Below are 22144 nucleotides of genomic sequence, written 5' to 3' on the forward strand. Positions count from 1 at the left end.
GGCGGCGGCAGGGCCCTGAGCCTCGGACTGCGGGCTCCGCGGGGCGCCAGGAGGGGGGCACCGCTCCGTGCCACCCGGGAGCGAGGGGCGCCGCTCCGCTCCTTCGGAGCGTCCAAGAAGCCCAGATGTGCGGTACCTCCCGAGACCCAACTCTTCCGAGTCTCCTAGCACTTCCCGCCCACGCTCCTCCTCCCCGGCCCGCAGTCTTCTCTCGCCCCGTCGCCATTCCCGTGGCCTGCCTTCAAGTCTCCTCCCACTCTCCGCCCCTTTGCGGGCCGACCTTCCAGAAGAAACCGAAACTGAAAACATGCGTTCGCTACAGCCCTCGGAACCCCGGGTTAGGTGAGTGTGGCTGCCGAGGCCCAGGGGTCCCAGCCCTGCCTGCGGGCCTCGCTTCGCCCCCCTTCTCCATGCCTCCAGCCCTGGGTCCCCATCGCCCCTTCTTTCCAGCAGACGGGCACCTGAAGCCCGCTGCTCCGGGAGCGAGGCTGCGTGGAGGAGGAGGTGGCTCTGAAGGGGACGGTAGACTCGGACAGTGGGAAGGGGCGCTTCACAACAGGGGCTTCCTTGGGAGGAAGGAGGGGGAGGTCCAGAATTATAGCCCTGGGTCACCAGCCTTTGAAATGGAGTTCCCCTCCTGCCCATCCCCAAGGGAGTCTTGGTGGCTTTGTGCCTCACGCTTGGGGTGCTAATCACAAGTTCAGTAGTTCGAATCCACCAGTCGCTTTTCAGGAGCCAGGAGGAAAACGGCTGCTAGAATGTACTTTCCAGAGCCCTATAGAGTTTCACTACGAGTGGAAGCGAAAGCATGGCCATGGGTTTGGTTTGGGAATTTATTTTCTCGTTTCCAGAAATCCGTCTCTGGAGGTGAGAGGGGTAGGTATTTTAAATTAGGATGTGCGCTGGCGGAGGGTTGAGCTGGTCAGTGCCCTAGAGGACATGAAGACAGGAACTGCCTAGTTGGAGGAGCCCAGAGAGTGCTGACCACAGTTTTTCATGCACCCAACCTGGCGTCCCTTCACCAGGAAGTGGCTTTCGCCCACTACTTTACTCCTCTAAAGCAACCCATCCAAATTTCTTTCTCTCCTGGCCATTTCTTTTACTCATTTTGCAGTTTGTGTAACTTTCTGTAAAGTATTGAGTGTGCTTGTTACTACTGTGTATGTATATATGCATGTATGTATAAGAATCTAGGAATCTTGAAAGTTGTCAAAAATGAGACAGAACACCTAAAGATGGAAATCCTAGGCATTAGTGAGATGAAATGGACGAGTAGTCATGTCATCATACGGTTTACTACGCCGGGGACAAGTGCAAGAATGGTGTCCAAAAGGACACGTCAAGATCTATCCTAAAGTACAGTGCTGCCTGTGAGAGGATTATGTCTATGCACAAATAAGGAAATTGTGTCAGTGTGGGTAGACTAGAGCAACCAATCCATGGACACGCATATGTGTGTATAAGAAAGATTTATATACAAGAGCAACGGAACATTGAGAAAACATCCCAGCCCAGTCCAGACCAACTGCATAAGTCTGATTTTAGCCCATACCAATCTATAAAGTCCTCTTCAGACTCACGAATCACATACAGTGACACCGAATGTAAAAGATCACAGGCCAGTGGGTAGAAAGTCATTGGATCCAGTGGAGTGTAAGCATCTCAGCACTGGCAGGATTCTCTGCATGAGGGTGGGCCCATGTGTCTTATCAGCTGCTATGTATCCCAGGGAGTATCAGAGAAAGAAGTGTCTCCCAGGGTGTGAGCAGAGAGTCTCCCACCTCCAAGGAGGAAATACCGGATTTCCCAGAATTCTCAGGAGAAGCCCATGCCCACACAGAGGCCTCATTGGCTATGATCAGATTGACCGATTAGACTCACTCATAATCCTCTCAAATTGACAAATGATTATATAACTAGACAGAAATACAACTATTATTCAAATGTATACACCAGCCACTAACACTAATGTTGAAGAAATTGAAGAATTCTACCATCTTCAGTCTGAATTTGATCAAACATACAATCAAGATGCGTTGATAATTATTGACGATTGGAATACAAAAGGAGGAAACAAAGAAAAAGGAACTATAGTTCAAAAATATAACCCTGGTGATAGAAATAAAACTCGAAAGCACAGGATATAATTTTGCAAGACCCACACGTTTTTCACTTAAATACCCTTCTTCAACAATATGAATCGCAACTACACACATAAACTTCTCTGATGGAACTTCTCCAAAAATAAAATTGACCACATCTGTAAGAAGAAGCCCGATATCAGCAGCCAGAACAAGGCCAGGGGATGACTGGACTATGGCATCAATTACTTCTATGTACGTTAAAGTTGAAGAAAAATTAAATCCATGGAACCCAAAACATGACCTTGAGTTTATCCCACCTGAATTTGAAGAACATCTCAAGAACAGATTTGACTTATTGAATGCAAATGACAAAAGACTAACAAGCTGTGGGAGGGTGGTGAAGAAAACAAAATGTCAAAGTGAATGTCAGAAGAGATTCTGAAACTTGCCCTTGATTGTACAGCAACTAAATAAGTGAACAGACATTTTCTAAGGATATTTCTAGCAGACAAAGTAGTCATATCATCATACGGTTTAATGCAATGTGTAAAGACCTTCTATTAGAAAACCAGAAGAAAAGACATGCTCAGCACATGTGAAGCAAAAGAAATGAAGGAAAGACCCATGCCTGGAATGGCATTATTAAAAGATTCTATGGGCAAAATATTGAACAATGAAGGAAGCATCCAAAGATGGAAGAAATTCAGAGTCCTGTGTCAAAAAGAACTAGCCAACGTCCAACCATTTCACAAAATAGTACGTGAGCAAGAACCAGTGGCACCAAAGGAAGAAGACTGAGCTGCACTGAAGGCATTAGCGAAAAATAAGGCTCCAGGAGTTGACCGCATGGCCGTTGGAAAGCTGCTGAACTGTTCCAGAGCCCTGCATGAAGCCCTGGAAGCAATTACACATGGGGGTGCCCCATTCAGGGTTGACTCCACGGCAACTAGTTTACCGTCTGGTTGACTTCTCAGCAAAATCCATGATTGATTGTATAAGACGGGAGGTGGGGACAAACTCACTCCATGTAGTTGATGCCGACCCATAGCAAGCAACCCTGTAGGACAGGGCAGAACTGCCCCTGTGAGTTTCCAAGACTGTAAATGTTTCTGGGAGTAGAAAGTCTAATCTTTCTCCCATAGAGCAACTGGAGGTTTCAAACTGCCGACCTTGAAGTTAGTAGACCAATGAGTAACCATGACTCTAAGATGGAAAAAGCCTGAGCACTGAGAGAAATCTTTTTAATAAGTCATCAGAAGGATTCTCAAAGTGGTGACTTGTGGAGGCTGGGAACCCCACAGGCCCCTAACTCAGCCACTCCTTGACCTCTCTTCCAGCCATATTAGCTACTGTGCATGCCTCAGATGGACAGCTTGATATATTTGAATGGACTCAGTCCTAGGCTAGCCATAGGATTTATTTTCCATCCCCTAATCTCCTCCTTTTGTCAGTCCTCCCTGATAGTTGAATTGTTATTCCTTTGGATTGTAACAAGAAACTTTTGAACGGTTTATGAAGGGGTGGACACGATAAAGTACAGTGGTAAACAGTGTGATGTGTAGTGTTTGGGACAATTTCCTCCGCAACTTTTAAAGACTACGTTTCCCTTTCTGTCTGGTCAGACTACAGAGGAGGAGTCCTTGTTGTTCAGATTCATGTTCTTGCTTTTACTTCCTCCGTGTTTCCTTTTGAATTGTGTTTTGCTCACACACTCTTCCTTTCGTTCCCCCCCCCCCCACTAGTTCCCTACAAGATCTCTGTGGTGTGATTTAGAAGGCATATTGCCCCTATGGCCCCACCAACTCCGATGGCAAATTTGTGGGAGGAGGTCACGTGTGCTATCTGCCTGGATCCCATGGTGGAACCTGTGAGCATCGAATGTGGCCACAGCTTCTGCCAAGAATGCATCTCTCAGGCCGGGAGCAGTGTGGGCGGTGCCTGCCCCGTATGCCGGCACACCTTTCTGCTCAAGAACATCCGGCCAAATCGGCAGGTAGCCAACATGGTGGAGAACCTTAGACAAATGGCCCAGAATGCCAACAATGACGCAAATGGGAATCCGTGTGGGGTGCATGGAGAGACACTTCACCTGTTTTGTGAAGAAGATGGGCAAGTCCTTTGCTGGGTGTGTGCCCAATCTCGAAAACACCATCACCACTCTGTGGTCCCTGTTGGGGACGCTGCTCAGGAATACAAGGTGAGGCATGACGCATGCACAGGCAAGCATGAGATGGACCCTGATTCTTGTGTTGTTCCTTGGGGCTTGGCATGGGGGAGAGTAGTCTCTGGTGTTGAAGGACAGAGGGAAGAAATGGTATCGCCCTCCAACTCTGATCTAAGTAGAGAATAGCAGATTAAACATAACTTTCTCATTCCTTAGAGAAGAGAATATGTTATGGGGAAATACTGCAAAGATCATGTTTCCATGTGGCTTCCTGGTTAATAAAGGAAAACATGCTTCCTCACCCTGTGGTTCTAGTGTATAAAAATACATCAGACTATGTATGAAATCTTCCATCCAAAGAATTCCTACCCCACCTAGACTCTACTACTCCATTCCTCTCTTCACCTTGACTTTTCTAAGAACCAAAATGGCCTTCCCCTACCCCACCCTACTCTACCCTAATTTATAGTCTGGATTGACTTCACCCTACTTCATAGTCTAGATTGACTTGACCCTGCTTCATAGTCTGGATTGACTTGACCCTGCTTCATAGTCTAAATTACTTGACCCTACTTCATAGTCTAGATTGATTTGACCCTGCTTCATAGTCTAGATTGAATTGACCCTGTTTCATAGTCTAGATTGACTTGACCCTGCTTCATAGTCTGGATTGACTTGACCCTGCTTCATAGTCTAAATTACTTGACCCTACTTCATAGTCTAGATTGATTTGACCCTGCTTCATAGTCTAGATTGAATTGACCCTGCTTCATAGTCTAGATTGACTTGACCCTGCTTCATAGTCTAGATTGACTTGACCCTGCTTCATAGTCTAGATTGACTTGCTGTCGTTCTCTGCAGGAGAAGCTCCAGGTGGCATTAAGAACACTGAGAAGAAAGCAGGAGTTGGCCGAGAAGTTGGAAGTCGATGTTACAGACAAGAGAGCAGCCTGGAAGGCAAGAGATAAACCGTGAAAGAGATCTTAGTTCAGAAGCCTGGGCAGAATTCAAGATCCTGAGCTCAGGAAGGCCCTATGTGAATAGCTATAGAGTTACTATATCTCACTCTCGTTGAACCAGACACCTTCTATATCTACATATATGAGGGGTGTAAAACGCAAGGTGGCTAGAAGAAATTCCAAACTCAAAGACTGAGAGTCTATAGGAGAGGTTGCTGAGACGAGAAGACATACCCGAAAGCTCTCTGCTCTTCTGAGCCCAGTCTCAGCACATGACAGTGTCAGTACCTTGGTGCCTGGAACACAGGTCTCTCAAGAGAAAGGCCCAACCACCATGCCTCTTAATAAGGGATAAGGACTGTGAAGAGTAGGCTTAAAGCCTGAGCTGGGAGCTGCTTGACCATGTCCAGCTCACTGGTTGAGAATACAGTAGAGAGCTAGAGCTTGTTTCACACTGATGATTTGCTAGTGGACGAGGAGCAGGTCAGACTGAAGACAAGAGGGAAGAGTTTGTGGACAATTAATCCCAGAAGAGGATGGGGAGGAAGGGAGGACTCGGACTGCAGTGTCAAGAAGTAACCCTGCAGTTACCAACAGAGGAGGACAAGCAAGAAACACGCCAGAAACTTCCTTTTCACATGATTTAGGATTATTGTAAGCCTAGCTGTGGGAGGTTGGTAGGGGTGGTAACTAAATTGGTGTTAACTTTCAATAACTTGTAAAGAAATGAAGGGCAAGGGACACATTTGAAGGGTGACTAGAATCTGAGGAGAAGCTCAGGTGTCCTAGGCTGCTGCAGCGGTGATTGTGGGCCACTTTCTTGGGGCCCCACCAATCCCAGTCCTTTTTAGTCCCAGATGCCTTCCCCACTAGTCTCTCTAGCCCAAAGTATGTGTGTGGGTCCCCAGACAGAACCAGAGTGGTGAATTCGCAGAGGATAGAAATCGGTGCCAACACACCTCTATCCTTGAATCTTGATGCTGATCAAAACCACGCTTCTCCCACCTTTCTTTCCCTTCACATGACAGAAAAAAGTTGAGGCACAAAAATTGAGGATTCACACAGAGTTTGTGCAGCAGAAAAACTTTCTGGCTGAAGAGGAACAGAGGCAAATGCAGAAACTAGAGGAGAATGAGAGGGCTCACCTGAGACTCCTTGGGCAGAAGGAGGCCCAGTTGACCAAGCAAAGCCAGGCCCTGCAGGAGCTGATCTCTGAGCTGGAGCAAAGGAGCCGGGGTTCACCACTGGAGCTGCTGCAGGTGAGACCAAGAAGGGCTCCCTGTGAGACTCGAGGAGAGGGTGGGGCTTGCTCCCTCCGTCTACCCTGAGAGCAGATGGGAACCGATCCTTGAAATGTTCTTAAATAAAACCAGCCGCATAAGAATTCGTTGATGGTTTTTCTTCAGGACATAGAAAGACGGGTTTAGGAGGGACTAGTCCATGCAGCAGATTTCCTGGGTGGTGCAAGTGAATAAAGCTGAGCGTTTTGAGTCCACCCAGAGGCACCTTAGAAGAAAGGCCTAGCAATCTACTTCAAAAATCTCCACCTCATCGGGACTAGTCTTGTGTGGATCTTTCTAAAAGAAATTATTTTTACACCCCACAACCGCCCACATGTCCTTTCAGCTCAGGCTGGTCATAGATGGGTTTCTGCCCTTAGAAGGGGCTGGTGCAGTGCCCGAACTGCCAGTGTGGGTCACAGCACACTTAGAACTAAAGCCTCAATGGCAAACCAGAGACTCTAGAACTTACTGTCTGTCTCTTTTCTCTTCAGGGGATTGGAAGAATCCTTGAAAGGTAAGGAGAAACTTTCTTTGTAAGGGATGGGGAGGGCAGGAAGAATATACACTAGAAAAAGGTTTACTGCATTAGAAAAACATCTGCTAATGTTTTGCCGACCCTCCTCCCTAGTCTCAAAGACCTGATCTTCCATCACAGATTTCCTAGTTTCAGTCAGCTAGTTTATGGGCTTTCCAGTGGCTGAGTTGCCCACCATCATTAGACTGTAATAACTTCACAAAGAGAAGTCCTGACAAACATTCTGGAATGTTTTGGATCTACAGCCTGCAGATCATCCTTTTTTCAATGGAATTTAACCAATTACAAACCCCAGAGAAAGCCGCAAGGAAGAGCCACCGCCTGGGCGAGATTTCTCAAGTGATGCAGTGTTTATCAGATGGCCTTGCTTATAAGATGTCGTAGAATATGCCCATATGGTGACCAGGCTTGGAGAAGCAATGGGAACTATGAGAATGCAGCAGAGGTCATGTTCTCAGGACCTCCTGGATCCGAACTAAATTTCCCACCCACAGTCACTGAACTCAGGAGGTGTTTATATATTTGTGTTGGATTAAATTGGCACAATTATCCACGAGGGGGTTTCTGGCATTTGGGTCCCAGAAAGGGGGTGACAGGAATTGGAGGCGTGGGTCTCAAACTCTTGTTTCTTTCAGGAGTGAGACCTGGAACATGAAGGAGATGGACATTGACTGCCCAGAGCTGAGCAGTGAGTGTTGTGTACCTGGGCGGAAGAAGATGCTAAGGACATGCGGAGGTGAGATGAGCTGTAATGTTGTTCCACTAGCCTGCTGGGGAGCAGAAGGAGACAATGAGGATTCAGACCTTAGGCCTAGCGTGGGAGAGAGCAGCAGCCTGGAGCAGAGATGACAGGTCCCAGGAAGTAGGGCAGGATGGAGAAAGTGAAGATCAAGGCAAGGGTCAGAATTTGCTGGGGTGGCATTTCTTCATACACTGAGGCTGAGTCATGCCTTCATCTTCATCTAGTTTACACATACACAGGCCACTGGTCATTCCCTCTGAGCCCCTGTAACCACCTGCCCTCTCCCACCTGACTGTGGTCTCCTCTCTACAGTACACATCACTCTGGATCCAAACACAGCCAACCCGTGGCTCATCCTTTCTGAAGATCTGAAACAAGTGAGACTTGGAGACACCTGCCAGGAGTTGCCTAAAAACGAAGAGAGATTTGATAGTTATCCCATGGTCCTGGGGACCCAGTCCTTCGACTCTGGAAAACTGTACTGGGAAGTAGATGTGACTGGAAAGGAAGCCTGGGACCTGGGCATTTGCAGATACTCCGTGCAGAGAAAGGGGCTTTTCTTGCTCAGCCCTGAGAATGGCTTCTGGACAATTTGGATGTGCAACAAAGGAAAGTATGCAGCTGGCACTTCCCCCAAGACTTCACTCCACCTTCAGGTGCCTCCATGCCAAGTTGGGATTTTCCTGGACTGTGATACCTGGACTGTCTCCTTCTACAATGTCACTGACCATGGCTCCCTCATCTACACCTTCTCTGGATGTGCCTTTGGTGGGCCTCTGAGGCCCTTCTTCAATGCTGGTTTCAATGACAGAGGAGAAAATTCAGCCCCTCTGACCCTGTGCCCACTAAAACCGACATAGTAGAGATCAGCAGATGATTGGTGGTGCCCCTCTGCACATCACCAGCCTATTGCTTTACTTGATCTCTCTCACCCCACAATGTCTTTTTGAATTAGGAGAGGTGATGGTTAGTCTACCAAAGTTTTAAAGATAGGCTAAGGCAGAAAAAGATAAAGAGCTTGAATTTTATTTACTGCCTGTTTGGTGTCATCAATGTTCACGATCCTTTTCATTCATTTAGTTCTATGACATTCCTACAATAAAACTATAACCAGGCATAACCAAGAAATTTAAATACATGGGCATCTGTCTTCCTATCTAATTCAAAGTTAATTTTTTTCAACACACTATGAAATATGAAAATATAATTAAATCATAATAGTATAAGTGTTCTAAATAAATTGTTTTAGATAAGTTTATTGTACATAGTTTTATCATGTTTTAATTTGGTTACTTTAGTTATCATGTCCCTCTTGTTCTGGTACCCTAAGCATGTACTTAGATAGTTTTGGTTAATTTGTAGGTTAATAACACTTTATTCCCATTCTACAAATAAAATAAAGTTACTGAGAAAATAAGTACCTTCCACAAGACCAACATAAAATAATTAATGCACCAAGATTCAAATCTAGTTCTGACCTAAAGGTCTATGCTCTTTCCTAAATACCAGTCACAGGATCATTTGGATGTTAGTTTTATTGGCTCCAAAGCTACTACTAGACACTTTGTCCAGAGTCCATTGTTGCTGTTGGTAGGTGCCAGCCATCAAGGTGGTTCTGATTCATAGCAACTCTGTGTACAACAACAGAAAACACTGCCTCTCGAGCACCATCCTCACAATCGTTCTTGGGTTTGAGCCCATTGTTACAGCCACTGTGTCTATCCATCTTGCCGAGGACTTTCATCTTTTTCAATACCCCTCTGCTTTATCAAACATGGTGTCCTACAGAGACTTGTCCCTGTTAATATGTCCAAAGTATGTGAAATGAAGTCTTGCCAACCTGGCCTCTAAGCATTCTGGCTGTACTTTCATGACAGATTAGTTTATTCTTTTGGCAGCTCATGATACCTTCAATATTCTTATCCAGCACTATAACTCAACCCCATCAATTCATCTTTGGTCATCCTTAATCAGTGTCCAACTTTCACATGTACATGAGGCTATTGAAAGTACCATGGTGTCATAGTTGGATAATTTTATGTCGACTTGAATTTGTATGAAGCTGTAGGGGTGGATTCTAACCTGCCAATCAGGTCATAGCCTGATGATGCCTCCTTGGGGGCGTGCCCTGTTTATAAGGAGAAACTGGGAACTTCCCTCTCTTTTCCCCTTTGCCTTGCTGCTTGCTAGAAATCTGCCTGCCTCCAGAGTCAGCCTATTGTGGAGCACCGATCCCCAGTGCTGTGAACCCCTTGTTAGGTTTCCATATGGGACTCTGCACTCGCCTGCCTGTGATCTCCCAGTTTCCCACTTCACTGTTCTACATCATGGACCTGCAGCTAAATGAGTTTGAAGAGGGCTCTGGTAAAACTAATATCAAACTTATAATCAGAATTATAGATTTGAATTAGACTAGGCTAGGATGCTTTCTTGATACTTCATATATATATAAGTACTTCATATAAAGCTTTTTCATATATGTATATATAGCAGTTACATAATCTCCTGGCAATGTGAGTGAAGGGGTGGAGTCTAGCCTGTCAATCAGGTCACAGCCTGATTGATCCCTCATTATGGGTGTGGCCTTCTCATTAGGATTCTGGGAACTTTTTTTCTCCTTGGAGGTGGGACACACACTCTTTCTGCTTCACTTTCCTTTTAACAAGCCACATGGAGCCACTATTGGCAGCCAGAGTCCTGAAGCTGGATCAGCCACCTGGAGACCCACACCAGGGCTGAGATGCTTCCAACAACACTGGATCCACCACTGACCTGTGACCTTCCTACATTTGGCATCATGGCATGTGCTGTGTGTCTAAAGAATTTCTGAACTAATATTGACCATATGGGCTAATATCAGACTTATGGACTTGATCTGGACTGGGTGGGGATGTTTGATTACTGCATAATAACTTCTTGATATAAAGTTCTCGCTTACAGATATGAGTGTCTCTGAATTGGTTTCCCTAGTCATCCCGGCCTGACACACTATATGAGCATCACTGGATTTGTTCCTCTAGACAACCTCGCCTAACACACATTGCTTGGGTCAGGTCCACATTAGTCCTCAAAGTAACATCCTTGCTTTTTAAGGCTTTGAGGAGGATTTATGCAGCAGATTTAACTAATACATTATAACTTTTGATCTCTTGACTGCTGCTTCCATCATCATTGATTGAACCAAACAAGATGACATCCTTGACAATTTCACTTTTCTCCATTTGGCATGGTGATACCTATTGGTCTAGTTGTGAGGATTTTAGTCTTTACAAGCTGTAACCCATGCTTGTTGGGTCAGGGACAGGGTGTCAGGACCTCAACCCTTCTCCCTGCACGTACCAGGAAACAAAGCTGACGGACAATTCTTGGAACTGGTTCCAAGAATAACTGTCTTTCCTCCCCACCTGCAACGGCTGGACAATTAGACTAAGGAAAACATAACAGTGGTGGAAAATCCCCGGCACCTTTAGCACCAACCCCTTCCCAAAGGGACCCTCCTCAGCCCCTCCTTTAAAAACCCACTTCTACTCTCTTCACTGGGCACAACTTCCCTGGGCTACTTGCTGGACCACGGAACCTCACCTGGGAGCTCCTTTTCTTTATGGGTTTGTTGGACATCTAAATGGCTTCTTAGCTTAAGTGTCCTAGACATGAGTCCCTTATTTGGTATGTAACTGCCAAAAAATGTTTTCCTTCCTCTACAGTTTCTCTGTTTACTTTTTTAATGAAATATTTGGATCTATATTAGTGTATTTTTAGGAGGTCCCAGTCATCTAATTTTTCTTCTGATGTTTGTGGGTTTTAATTATGTTTGATAACACATGCCTTGTATTGGAGTCCCTAAATTTGCTCTTATTTTTCTTTTTGGTGGTTTTTATGCATTTCTGATAAAAATGTAAATTAGTAATAACTTTTCTAAATGCAATTTTCCAGTGTGCAGGGAGAACCTAATATCTTGATACCCCTGACCTTCTTAAGATAATTCTTTGTAAGAAAAAAATTATGCAAAACATAATTCTCCCACCCTACTCACTTCTAAAAATAAGTGAAAATGTTTATTTGCCCAAATTAATGACTGGAGTAACTTAATGAGTACCACCTGAATCAGTTGATCAGAAGTAGCATCAATAAAGTCAAATGGCTAGTACTCACCTGTACCCACGAGGTTAAAATAGTCCTTTACCTCTGTGACTTGCTTCCTAAAACACATGATCCCATTTTAATCATGAGAAACTCATTAGACATAGCTTAACTGAAAGGTATTTCACAAAATCTCTGACCACTACTTCTCAAAACTATCCAGATAAGAAAAGTATGATAAATTGCCTTGGCCCAAAGATCCTAAAAGAGACATAACAACTAATAGTATTCTGAAAAAGCAACAACAAAAAAATGAGATTAGGTGGAGACTCTGAAACTCTGAATAAAGAATGGACTTTATTTAATAGTAGTGTATCAATATTAGTCTATCAATGATAATCAATGTAGCATAATGTCATATTACTAATGAGGGAAATTGTGTTTGGTGGTAATGAGGGATTCTGTATATTCTTTTCAAATTGTTCTATAAATCTGAAATTCTCTTCCAAATTGTTCTATAAATCTAAAAAAATTGTAAACAATAAAAATAAAAGAATGAATAAGCAAATTATGCTAATGGGATCTATGGTAATAATTTATTTTAGAAAAATTGATACCAGACTAGTCAGAAGGAAGTAGAGATTAAAGATGCCCCAAATATCCAACTTTTCCAAGATATACTACAACTCCATTCCCCTGCACACCATTTCCCCTTAGTATATTCCCTCACATCCCTGGGTTTTGTAATTCACAGCAACGTCTCACAGAAACTCATGAAACTTTAAGGAAATGTTTCACGTGTTTGTGGATGCTGTAAAGTCTCAAATCCAAAGTTCAGATAACTGTCTGGAGGATCATCCTCGTGCACAAGGCTGTGGGAGCTGGTGAAACCAAGTGAGGTTATAGACTGTAATTCAAGTTCCAAGACCTGAAGGTCAGAGGGAAGCAAGCTAAATTTATCACATCTCAATTATTGAAAGTCTGTCCAGCATAATTTGTGTCTTGGGGGGATGTTTTTTTGTTTTGTTTTTTTACATGATAACAATGAAAAAATACAAGGGGACTTTAAAAAGTTCATGGAGAAAATCCCTTTTTTCCAAGAAATCTTTTGAAGTCCAATTACATATGCATGGAACAAAAGCTACAAGACACTAAACTAAAATATTAAGTTTGTTACTAAGTCATCTTTATGCTTACCAAGAGTCTTCCAGTTGTCATTACAACATATAACCTGCTATTTCCTGAGCAGCCAAGGAACAAACATGACGACAGATAGTCCATTCCAACTTAAGGAACCCCAAGAATAATAACTTTGTAAATTAAGAAAGAAATGTGAGCCAAGAAGGGAACATAACATATCAGCAATGGCAGCAAAGCAAAGCTACAAAGCCCCTGAAGAACCCCAAAAAATGGACTTCAGACATGGAGAGGCAGCTCTCAGAGCTCCCCCACGAAGTCATGAAGGTTAGCGAACAGATCTGGAATTATGTATATTTTTCTCCTTTTCTTTTTTCAATATTTTGGGGTGTTTAATTGTTTGTTTGGTCTGTCATAATCGGTTTGCCTTCGTATATAACACAGGCATGTGAAGCAAGTCTGAGGAGTAAGCAGCAGTACCAACAGTCCTGGGGGAATTGGGGACAGAGGGTGGCAAGGGAAGGGTGCGGTGAGCAGGCAGCCCCATAGACAGGGGAACAACTAGGGAATTAGAGTCACAACAAGGAGGAGCTAGAGATCCTGGAGGTGTTGGAGCAACAGCAAACTAGCTAAGAGGAAGTACGAAGAGGTGGAAATAGGGCAAAAGTGATGGTGGTGCAAGAGAAAGGTAAAAGGAAACAGGAAGGACCTAGGAGATAAAGCAATTGACAAAGGTATAAGCACAGTTGTGTACATATGTAAATACACCAATCCACAAAAATAAAGCTATTGGCCTATGTACGTATAGTTATGCAGCAAAACCCTGAGGTAGTAGATGGACTTTGGGCCTCTGCTCATACCCAACCTCAATACAAGGACACTTTGTTCTAACAAATCGGCATTCTGAGATGCTCATCCTCCCGAAAAACATCACTGAAGGCAAAATGGATGCATAAGCAAATGTGGTGAAGAAAGCAGATGGTGCCCGGCTATTTAAAGATATACCATCTGGGGTCTTAAAGGCCTGAAGTTAAACAAGCGGCCATCTAGCAAACAAGCAACAAGCCCACATGGAAGGAGCACACTGCTGGTATGATCATGAGGAGTCATCAGGACAGGGTAATAGGCATCAGAAGACACATAACGAACAAACAAAAAGGCATGTTGTTGAAAGCAAGGGGGGTTGGAACCAAGATCCAAATCCCATCTGTAGACAATGGAACAATCCCCCGACAGAGGGGTCACAGGGAAGGGATGAGTCAACTAGCGTGCAGTAAAGCATCGATGAAATACACAATATCCCTCTGCTTCCTTGAGGTTTCCTCACTCCCCACTATCATGACCCCAGTGCTGCTGCTAGCCCAGAGCATGTACACAGGTATAGATAAGAGATGGAAGCTCATGACACACAGAATCCAGGAACTGATTGCAATGATTGACACACACCATTCACCCCTCTCTAAGGGAAAGAACAGCAGAAAACATGGGAGAGATAGCAGTCAGTGTGAGATATGAAAATAATAATAATTTACAATCTATCAAGGGGTCATGAGGGTTGGGGGAGGGATAAAAAGAGGAACTGGTATCAAGGGTTCCATAGAAAGTAAATGTCTAGTAAAGAATGAAGGCAACATATGTACAAACATGCCTGATGCATTCGATGTATGGAATATAACAAGAGTTATAAGAACCCCCAATAAAATGATCTTTAATAAAAAAGAGAAATTGTAGTGCTATATAAAGCATTTTAATTATAGTTTCTTAATATACAATTAAAACATGTACAATATAGTCATTAAAATAATTGAAGAGGTGAAAGTGTATGTAAAGATCACCATTGATTTGAGTATATGAGAATATGGGTGTGAGTTTTATATAAAGTGTGAATGTCTGTGTAATTATTGCTAAAATAGGAGTTATATATAAAATCAAAAAGACTATACACCAAAATGATAATAGGAAATTGTTCTTGGTCGTGGGATCATGGGCAGTTTTAATTTTTGTTTTCTTCCTTTTGTTTTTCTATGGAAAACTATGTAAAAAGAATTAAATATCCTTGTTAAAAGGATTAATGATATGTTAAAGAAGTAGTGCCTCATCTAGATCTTTGAAAAATATAACTCCTAAATGTAGAGTGGGGGGGAACCGATGACAAGGATCTACATGTGACATCCTCCCTGAGGGACGGACAACAGAAAAGTGGGTGAAGGGAGACGCCAGATAGGGCAAAATATGACAAAATAATAATTTTTAAATTATCAAGGTCTCATGAGGGAGAGGGGAGCGGGGAGGGAGGGGAAAAAAGAGGACTTGATGCAGAGGGCTTAAGTGGAGAGCAAATGCTTTGAAAATGATGAGGGCAAAGAATGTATAGATGTGCTTTACACAATTGATGTATGTATATGTATGGATTGTGATGAGAGTTGTATGAGTCCCTAATAAAATGTGTTTTTTTTTAATGTAGAGTGGGGAGTAGCGCGCTCTCTCTATCCTCTTATTGCCCATCACACCTTCAGAAAGCATATGAAGGTTTTAAGTGGGTGTCCAGAGATTTGGCTCGACACACTAGGGCTTACCATAACTTAAAGCAGAACACTTAATACTCTCAGTATTGCATTGTCTATACCCAAATTTCAATTAATTTTAATATCAGACGTGACTATTAGAGAACATCACCACTTATCTGTCCGTTTGTCGTGCTGTAGTGACTTGTGTGTTGCTGTGATGCTAGATGCTATGCCAATGCTATTTCAAATACCAGCCGGGTCACCCAAAGTGAATAGGTTTCAGCAGGACTTCCAGACTAAGAACAGACTACAAAGAAGGAATTCGCTGCCAACTTGGAGGAAATAACCAGTAGAAGCCCTATGGGTAGCATCAAAACATTGTCAGATACTGAAAGCCTAATGAAAAGAAACACAAGATTGTCAAAGACGGTGCCAGAAGATGAGCTTCTCGGGTCAGAAGGCTCAAAATACGACTGAGGCGGAGCTGCCTTCTCAAAGCAGAGTTGACCATAATGATGCAGATGGAGTCAGCTGTGAGAGTAAAGCCTTTGAGACCCGCATTTGCTGATGGGACACAGCGCAAAAGAGAAGAAACAGCTGCAAAAATCCAATAATCAGAACTTGGGATGTGTGAAGCATGAATCAAGGAAAACTGGAAGTTGGCAGAAATGAAATAGAATGCATAAAAAGCAATAACCTAGGCTTTGATATTGACTAAAATGGATGGGTATTGGCCAACTTAATCAGAAAATCAAATGGTTTACTATGCTGGGGATGGCACAATTAATATGAAAGATACTGCATTCATTGACAAAAGGACTTTTTTGGATCTACCTTGAAGTGCACTGCTGCTTGTAATGGCATTATATGTATCCCCATTCAAGTAAATCCAATAAATACAATTAGTATTCAAATTTATGCATAAAGCAATAAAGCAAGTGATGAAAAAATTGAAGAATTCAGGTGAGTAGGGGGGAAAGATAGAGAGGGTGAGGGAATTTTGGGAGAAAACACTGAAGGTGGAAGGGGGCGTGCACACCAGAAATGAATGTGATTACACAGCTCAGTTTAAAGGTGATTTAGTCATGGGGCGGCGGAGGGGGGAGAAAATGTTCTTAAATTGAATGTAGTGATGATTGTACAATTCTTCTTGACATGACTGAATTGTATGATGTGGATTATGTGCCAATAAAACTGAAAAAATTAAAAGAAATTTTAAAAAATAAATCGAAGAACTCTACCAACAGCTATCTGAAATTGATCAGACATGCAACCAAGATGCATCAATAATTATTAGAAATTGGAATGCAAAAGTTGGAAACAAAGAGGAAGTAACAACAGTTGAAAAATACAGTTTGGGGGATAAAAATGAAGCTGGAGACCACATGATATCATTTTGCAAGACCAAGGACTTATTCATAGCAAATACCTTTTTTCTTGTTTTTCTTTTTGTCATTTTATTAGGGGCTCATACAACTCTTATCACAATCCATACATACATCAATTGTATAAAACACATTTGTACATTCATTGCCCGCAAATACCTTTTTTAACACATAAGTGATGACTATGCATATGGATTTCTCCACATGGAATACATAGAAGTCAAATTGATTACATCTGTTGGAAGAGATGATAAAGAAGCTCAGTATCAGCAACTAAAACCAGGCCAGCATTTGACTGTTGAACAGACCAAAAAATTGCTCATAAGTAAGTTCAGGTTGAAGGTGAAGAAAATTAATACAAGTCTATGGGAGTCAAAATATGACCTTGAGTCTGTCCCTGTGGAATTGCAAGAACATATTTGCTGCATTGAACAATGACTGGTTGAGCTTTGGAGGACATTAAGAACGTCAATCAGGAGGAAAGCAGAAAGTCACTAAAAAGACAGGAAACAAAGAAAAGATTAAAATGGGTGTCACAGGAGACTTTGAAACTTGCTATTAATTGTAGAGTAGCTAAGGCACATGGAAGTAATGATGAAATCAAAGAACAGAACAGAAAATTTCAAAGGACAGCTCAAGAAAACAAAGTAAAATATATTGAAATGTGAAAAGACCTAGAATTAGAAAACCAAAAGGGAACACGCTCAGCATATCATAAACTGAAAGAACTCAAAAAAACACTCAAGTCTCAAATGGTAATATTGAAAGATTTTCTGGGCAAAATATCGAATGATGCAGGAAGCATGAAAAGAAGATGGAAAGAATGAATACACAGAGTCGCTGTACTAAAAAGAACTAGTCAACATTCAATCATTTCAGGAGGCAGCATGAGCAGAACAATGGTACTGAAGGAAGACGTTCAAGGTGTATTAAAAGCATTAGTCAAAAAAAGGGTTCAGGAATTGAAGGAAGATCAATTAAAATGTTCGACAAGCTGATGAAGCCCTGGAAGCATTCACTCATCTACGCCAAGGAATCTGGAAGACAGCTAGTAGCCAACTGACTAGAGGAAATCCTTATTTGTACCCATCTCAAAGAAAGGTGACCCGACAGAATTCGTAAATGATTGAATGATATCAGTATCACATACAAGTAAAATTTTGTTGAAGATTATCCAACAATAATTTCAGCACTATATAGACAGGTTGTTGCCAGTTTCAGGGCACATTCAGAAGAGGATGTGGAAAGGGCTATTATTGCTTATGTCAGTGGATTTTGGCTGAAAACAGAATACCAGAGTGATGTTTACTTGTGTTTTATTGACTATGTAAAGGCATTCAGTTGTGTGGATATTTTAAAACAAAAACACACGCTATGAATAATCTTGAGAAGAATGGGAATTCCAGAACACTTCATTGTGCTCGTGCAGAATTTGTGCTTGGGCCAAGAGAGAGTTGTGGGAACAAAACAAGGGCTTACTGCAGGGTGGGTCTGGGTTGTATCCTTTCCTCATACTTATTCAGTCTGTATGCTGAGCAAATAACTACAGGAACTGGGTAAACTGAAGAAGAATGTGCCTTCGGGATTAGAGAAGGCTTAGTAACATCCTATGATGTGCACATGATAGAACCTTGCTTTCTGTAAGTGAGGATAACTTGAAGCCTTTGCTAATGAAGATCAAGGATTGCCACCTTCAGTATGGATTACAACTCAATGTACAGAAGACCAAAATTCTCACAACTGGACCAATAGGTAACATCATGATCAATGGAAAAATGATTGAAGCTGTCAAGGTTTTGTTTTGTTTGGATCCACAGTCCATGTTCATGCAGTCAAGAAATAAAATGACACATTGGATTGGATAAATGTGCTGCACAAGATCTCTTTACAGTGTTGAAAAGCATAGATGTTACTTTAAGCCTAAGGTGTGCCTGACCCAAGCCGTGGTGTTTTCTTTTTTTTTTTTTTAATCGTTTTATTAGGGGCTCCTTCCTATCAAAATCCATACTTACATCAATTGTGTAAAGCACATTTGTACATTCATTGTCCTCATTATTCTCAAAACTTTGCTCTACACTTAAGCCCCTGGCATCAGGTCCTCATTTTTCCCCTCCCTTCCTGCTCCCCCCTCCCTCATGAACTCTTGATAATTTATAAATTATTATTTTGTCATATCTTGACCTGTCTGTCTCCTTTCACTCCCTTTTCTGTTGTCCATCCCCCAGGGAGGAGGTCACATGTAGATCCTTGTAATCGGTTCTCCCTTTCCAACCCATTCTCCCTCTACCCTCCCAGTATCGCCACTCACACCACTGGTCCTGAAGGGATTATTCTCCCTGGATTCCCTGTGTTTCTGGTTCCTATCTGTACCAGTGTACATCCTTTGGTCTAGCCAGACTTGCAAGGTAGAATTGGGATAGTAGTGGGGGAGGAGGAAGCATTTAGGAATAGAGGAAAGTTGTATTTTTCATTGTTGCTACATGGCACCCTGACTGGCTCGTCTCCTCCCCAAGAGGCTTCAGTAAGGGGATAGCCAGTGGCCTACAAATGGGCTTTGGATCTCCACTCCATACTCCCCCCTCATTCACTATGGTAAGATTTTTTTGTTCTGATGATGCCTGATACCTGATCCCTGATCCCTTCGACACCTCATGATCACACAGGCTGGTGTGCTTCTCCATGTGGGCTTTGTTGCTTCTGAAGTAGATGGCCAATTGTTTGCCTTCAAGCCTTTAAGACCCCAGATGCTATATCTTTTGATAGCCGGGCACCATCAGCTTTCTTCGCCACATTTGCTTATGCATCCATTTGTCTTCAGCGATCTTATCATGGAGATGAGCACAAAATGATAAGATTTTTTGTTCCTGGTGTTTTCAATTGCCTCGTATGCATATGAAACTTGGACCTTGAATAAGGAAGACTAATAAGACTAAATAATTTGAATTATGTTCTGAGTAAGAATATTGAAAGTACTTTAAAAAAAACACAAATCTGTCTTGGAAGAAATACCACCAGAATGATCCTTAGAGGCAAAGATGGCCAGACTTCATCTCTAGACGCTGAATATGTTATCAAGGGGGACCGATCCCTCGAGTAGGACATCATACTTGGTAAAGCAGAGGGTCAGCAAACTTTGGAAGGTCTTCAACAGCTGGATTGATACAGTGGTTGCAACAATAAGCCCAAACTTAAGAACAACTGTTGAGGATGTCTCAGGCCTGGGCAATGTTTCACTCTGTTGTTCATGGGGTCTCTGTGAGTGAGAAAAAACTTACGGCATAGCAACAACTAGACAACAACCTGTTTATTCCCCATATATTCAGTTGAAGATAATTCCTTCCAATATATTAGAAAGGCATATCCCACAATCTCAGTTAGGTAAGTTGTTCCAGAGATCCAGAATTCAAAAAACCATTTTTCCTACTGATTCCATTCTTGTTCTCCTGTTCACTGTGACTGAAGCACATATATTCTGAGTACCCAGATTCTGCGATCCCCAAAGTTATTTCTGCTTTGGAAAAAACAAATGAAGAAATTGTTCTCTGATCTGCTTAGTTTTGACCCCATAAATGATGGGATTCAACATAGGTGGGGCAATCATGGTGATATTGGCCAGCAAGATATGAACATGTAGTGGTATGTTGCGTCCAAAGCGCTGTGTGAGAACGGAGAATATTCCAGGTGCATAGAATAAGACAATGACACAGACATGGGAGCCACATGTGTTGAGAGCTTTGTGGCGAGCTTCTTCCGAAGGAATGCGAAAGACAGCGTGGAGAATCAGCACATAGGAAGCAGAAATGAGAACCATATCTAAGATCACAGTGGACATTAAGACAAAAAACCCATACCAGATATTTACGCGGATGTCATCACAGGCGTACTTGGCCAAGCCAATGTGTTCACAGAATGTATGTGGAAGGATGTTATTTCTACAAAAAGTTAGCCTCTTCAGAAGAAATATACAGGGGAAAATTATACAGTGTGCTCTTGTAAAAACAGCCGCAGCAATTTTCCCAATAATGGAGTGGGTGAGAATTGTAGTGTATCTCAAAGGATAACATATGGCAACGTAGCGGTCCAATGCCATAATCAGTAGGATGCCTGACTCCGAGATGAAGAAGGAATGCTGGAAGTAGAGCTGGGCAATGCAGCCGTTAAGAGAAATTTCCCTCTGATTGCACCAGAAAATGGCCAGTGCCTTGGGTTGTGTGGTGGTAGCAAAGACAATGTCAATTCCAGCCAGCATACTGAGGAAAAGATACATAGGTTCGTGGAGGCGACTCTTGTTGAGGATAATGAAGATGAGCAGACCGTTCCCCAGGAGAGCAAAGACATATGAGATGAATAAGGGGATGGAAATCCACGTGTGCAGGTCTTCTCGGCCTGGAATGCCCAGCAGATAGAAGACCATGTGGCTAACACCAGTGTGGTTGGAGCCAGTCATTCCTGAAGCAAGCTAATGTGGACTTTATCTTTCTACTAATAGATTAAAAAAAAAGAAATACAGATTATACAGAAATATTTTCATTGAGCTTTGTGGCTTACTATATCAAATTCCATACCCACATGACCAGAATTTCCTCAGAATACCCCACTAAAAATGTCAGTAAGAGAATAAAAGCATTAGGAACATAGAAAGCATAAGAGAGAATAGTAACACAGGACAGACAGCAACAACAATTGAAAGTAGCTGAATGAATATTGAACAAGCAAACACCAAACCTATTGCTATCAACTAGCTTCTACATAAAGCCAGGAATCGAAGTGAATTTTTACTGTAGAACCCAAAGAGTCTCAAGAATTAGAGGTTGCCTGGGCTTCATAAGAATGGCATAAAACTCTATATGAAAGCGGCTAGACTCTTGGATTCCCTTTCATAATCTCTCTGTCTAAGCACCACTCCCCTAACCCATCATGAAAACTAGCTGTTTATTCTTTGTTGGAATTAAACTAGGTAAATTATGAAGGCTTAGGCATAGCTTGGGCAGGCATACCATGCTACAGGCAAGGACTTAAATGAAAGGCTATGTAATGAACAAAAAGTGAAGTCTCATGAATCTCTCCTATTTGCATCTAATAATTCTACACATGTGCCCAGATTTTCTAATTCATTCAGAATTAATCCAATATAGGATTGAAACAATAAAAAGTATTTAGAGATTTTGTGTGTAGGCAGTGATGGTACTTGCTAAGAACAGACTTCCCTGTCAAATTACTCTGATTAGAATTTTATATTCTAATAAATCAAAACTTTATAGGGGTTTT

At 42.5% G+C, this 22144-nt stretch overlaps 2 protein-coding genes across 2 annotated transcripts; one reads left to right on the top strand and one right to left on the bottom strand.

Annotated features, from left to right (window-relative positions):
* The first annotated feature begins 228 nt into the window (after nt 1-228).
* Nucleotides 229-14714, top strand: TRIM21 (tripartite motif containing 21). The gene is made up of 7 exons (XM_075546171.1): nt 229-342; nt 3827-4281; nt 5110-5205; nt 6236-6466; nt 6982-7004; nt 7661-7761; nt 8080-14714. Exons 2-7 carry the CDS (start codon nt 3874-3876, stop codon nt 8625-8627), a joined length of 1407 nt encoding a protein of 468 aa, XP_075402286.1. The 5' UTR covers nt 229-342; nt 3827-3873; the 3' UTR covers nt 8628-14714.
* A 5664-nt stretch (nt 14715-20378) lies between these two features.
* Nucleotides 20379-21323, bottom strand: LOC142446911 (olfactory receptor 52B4-like). Its single transcript, XM_075548643.1, has one exon. It carries the CDS (start codon nt 21321-21323, stop codon nt 20379-20381), a length of 945 nt encoding a protein of 314 aa, XP_075404758.1.
* Nucleotides 21324-22144: the final 821 nt, after the last annotated feature.

The sequence above is a fragment of the Tenrec ecaudatus genome, chromosome 4 (genome assembly GCF_050624435.1).
Source record: "Tenrec ecaudatus isolate mTenEca1 chromosome 4, mTenEca1.hap1, whole genome shotgun sequence".
NCBI lineage: Eukaryota > Metazoa > Chordata > Mammalia > Afrosoricida > Tenrecidae > Tenrec > Tenrec ecaudatus.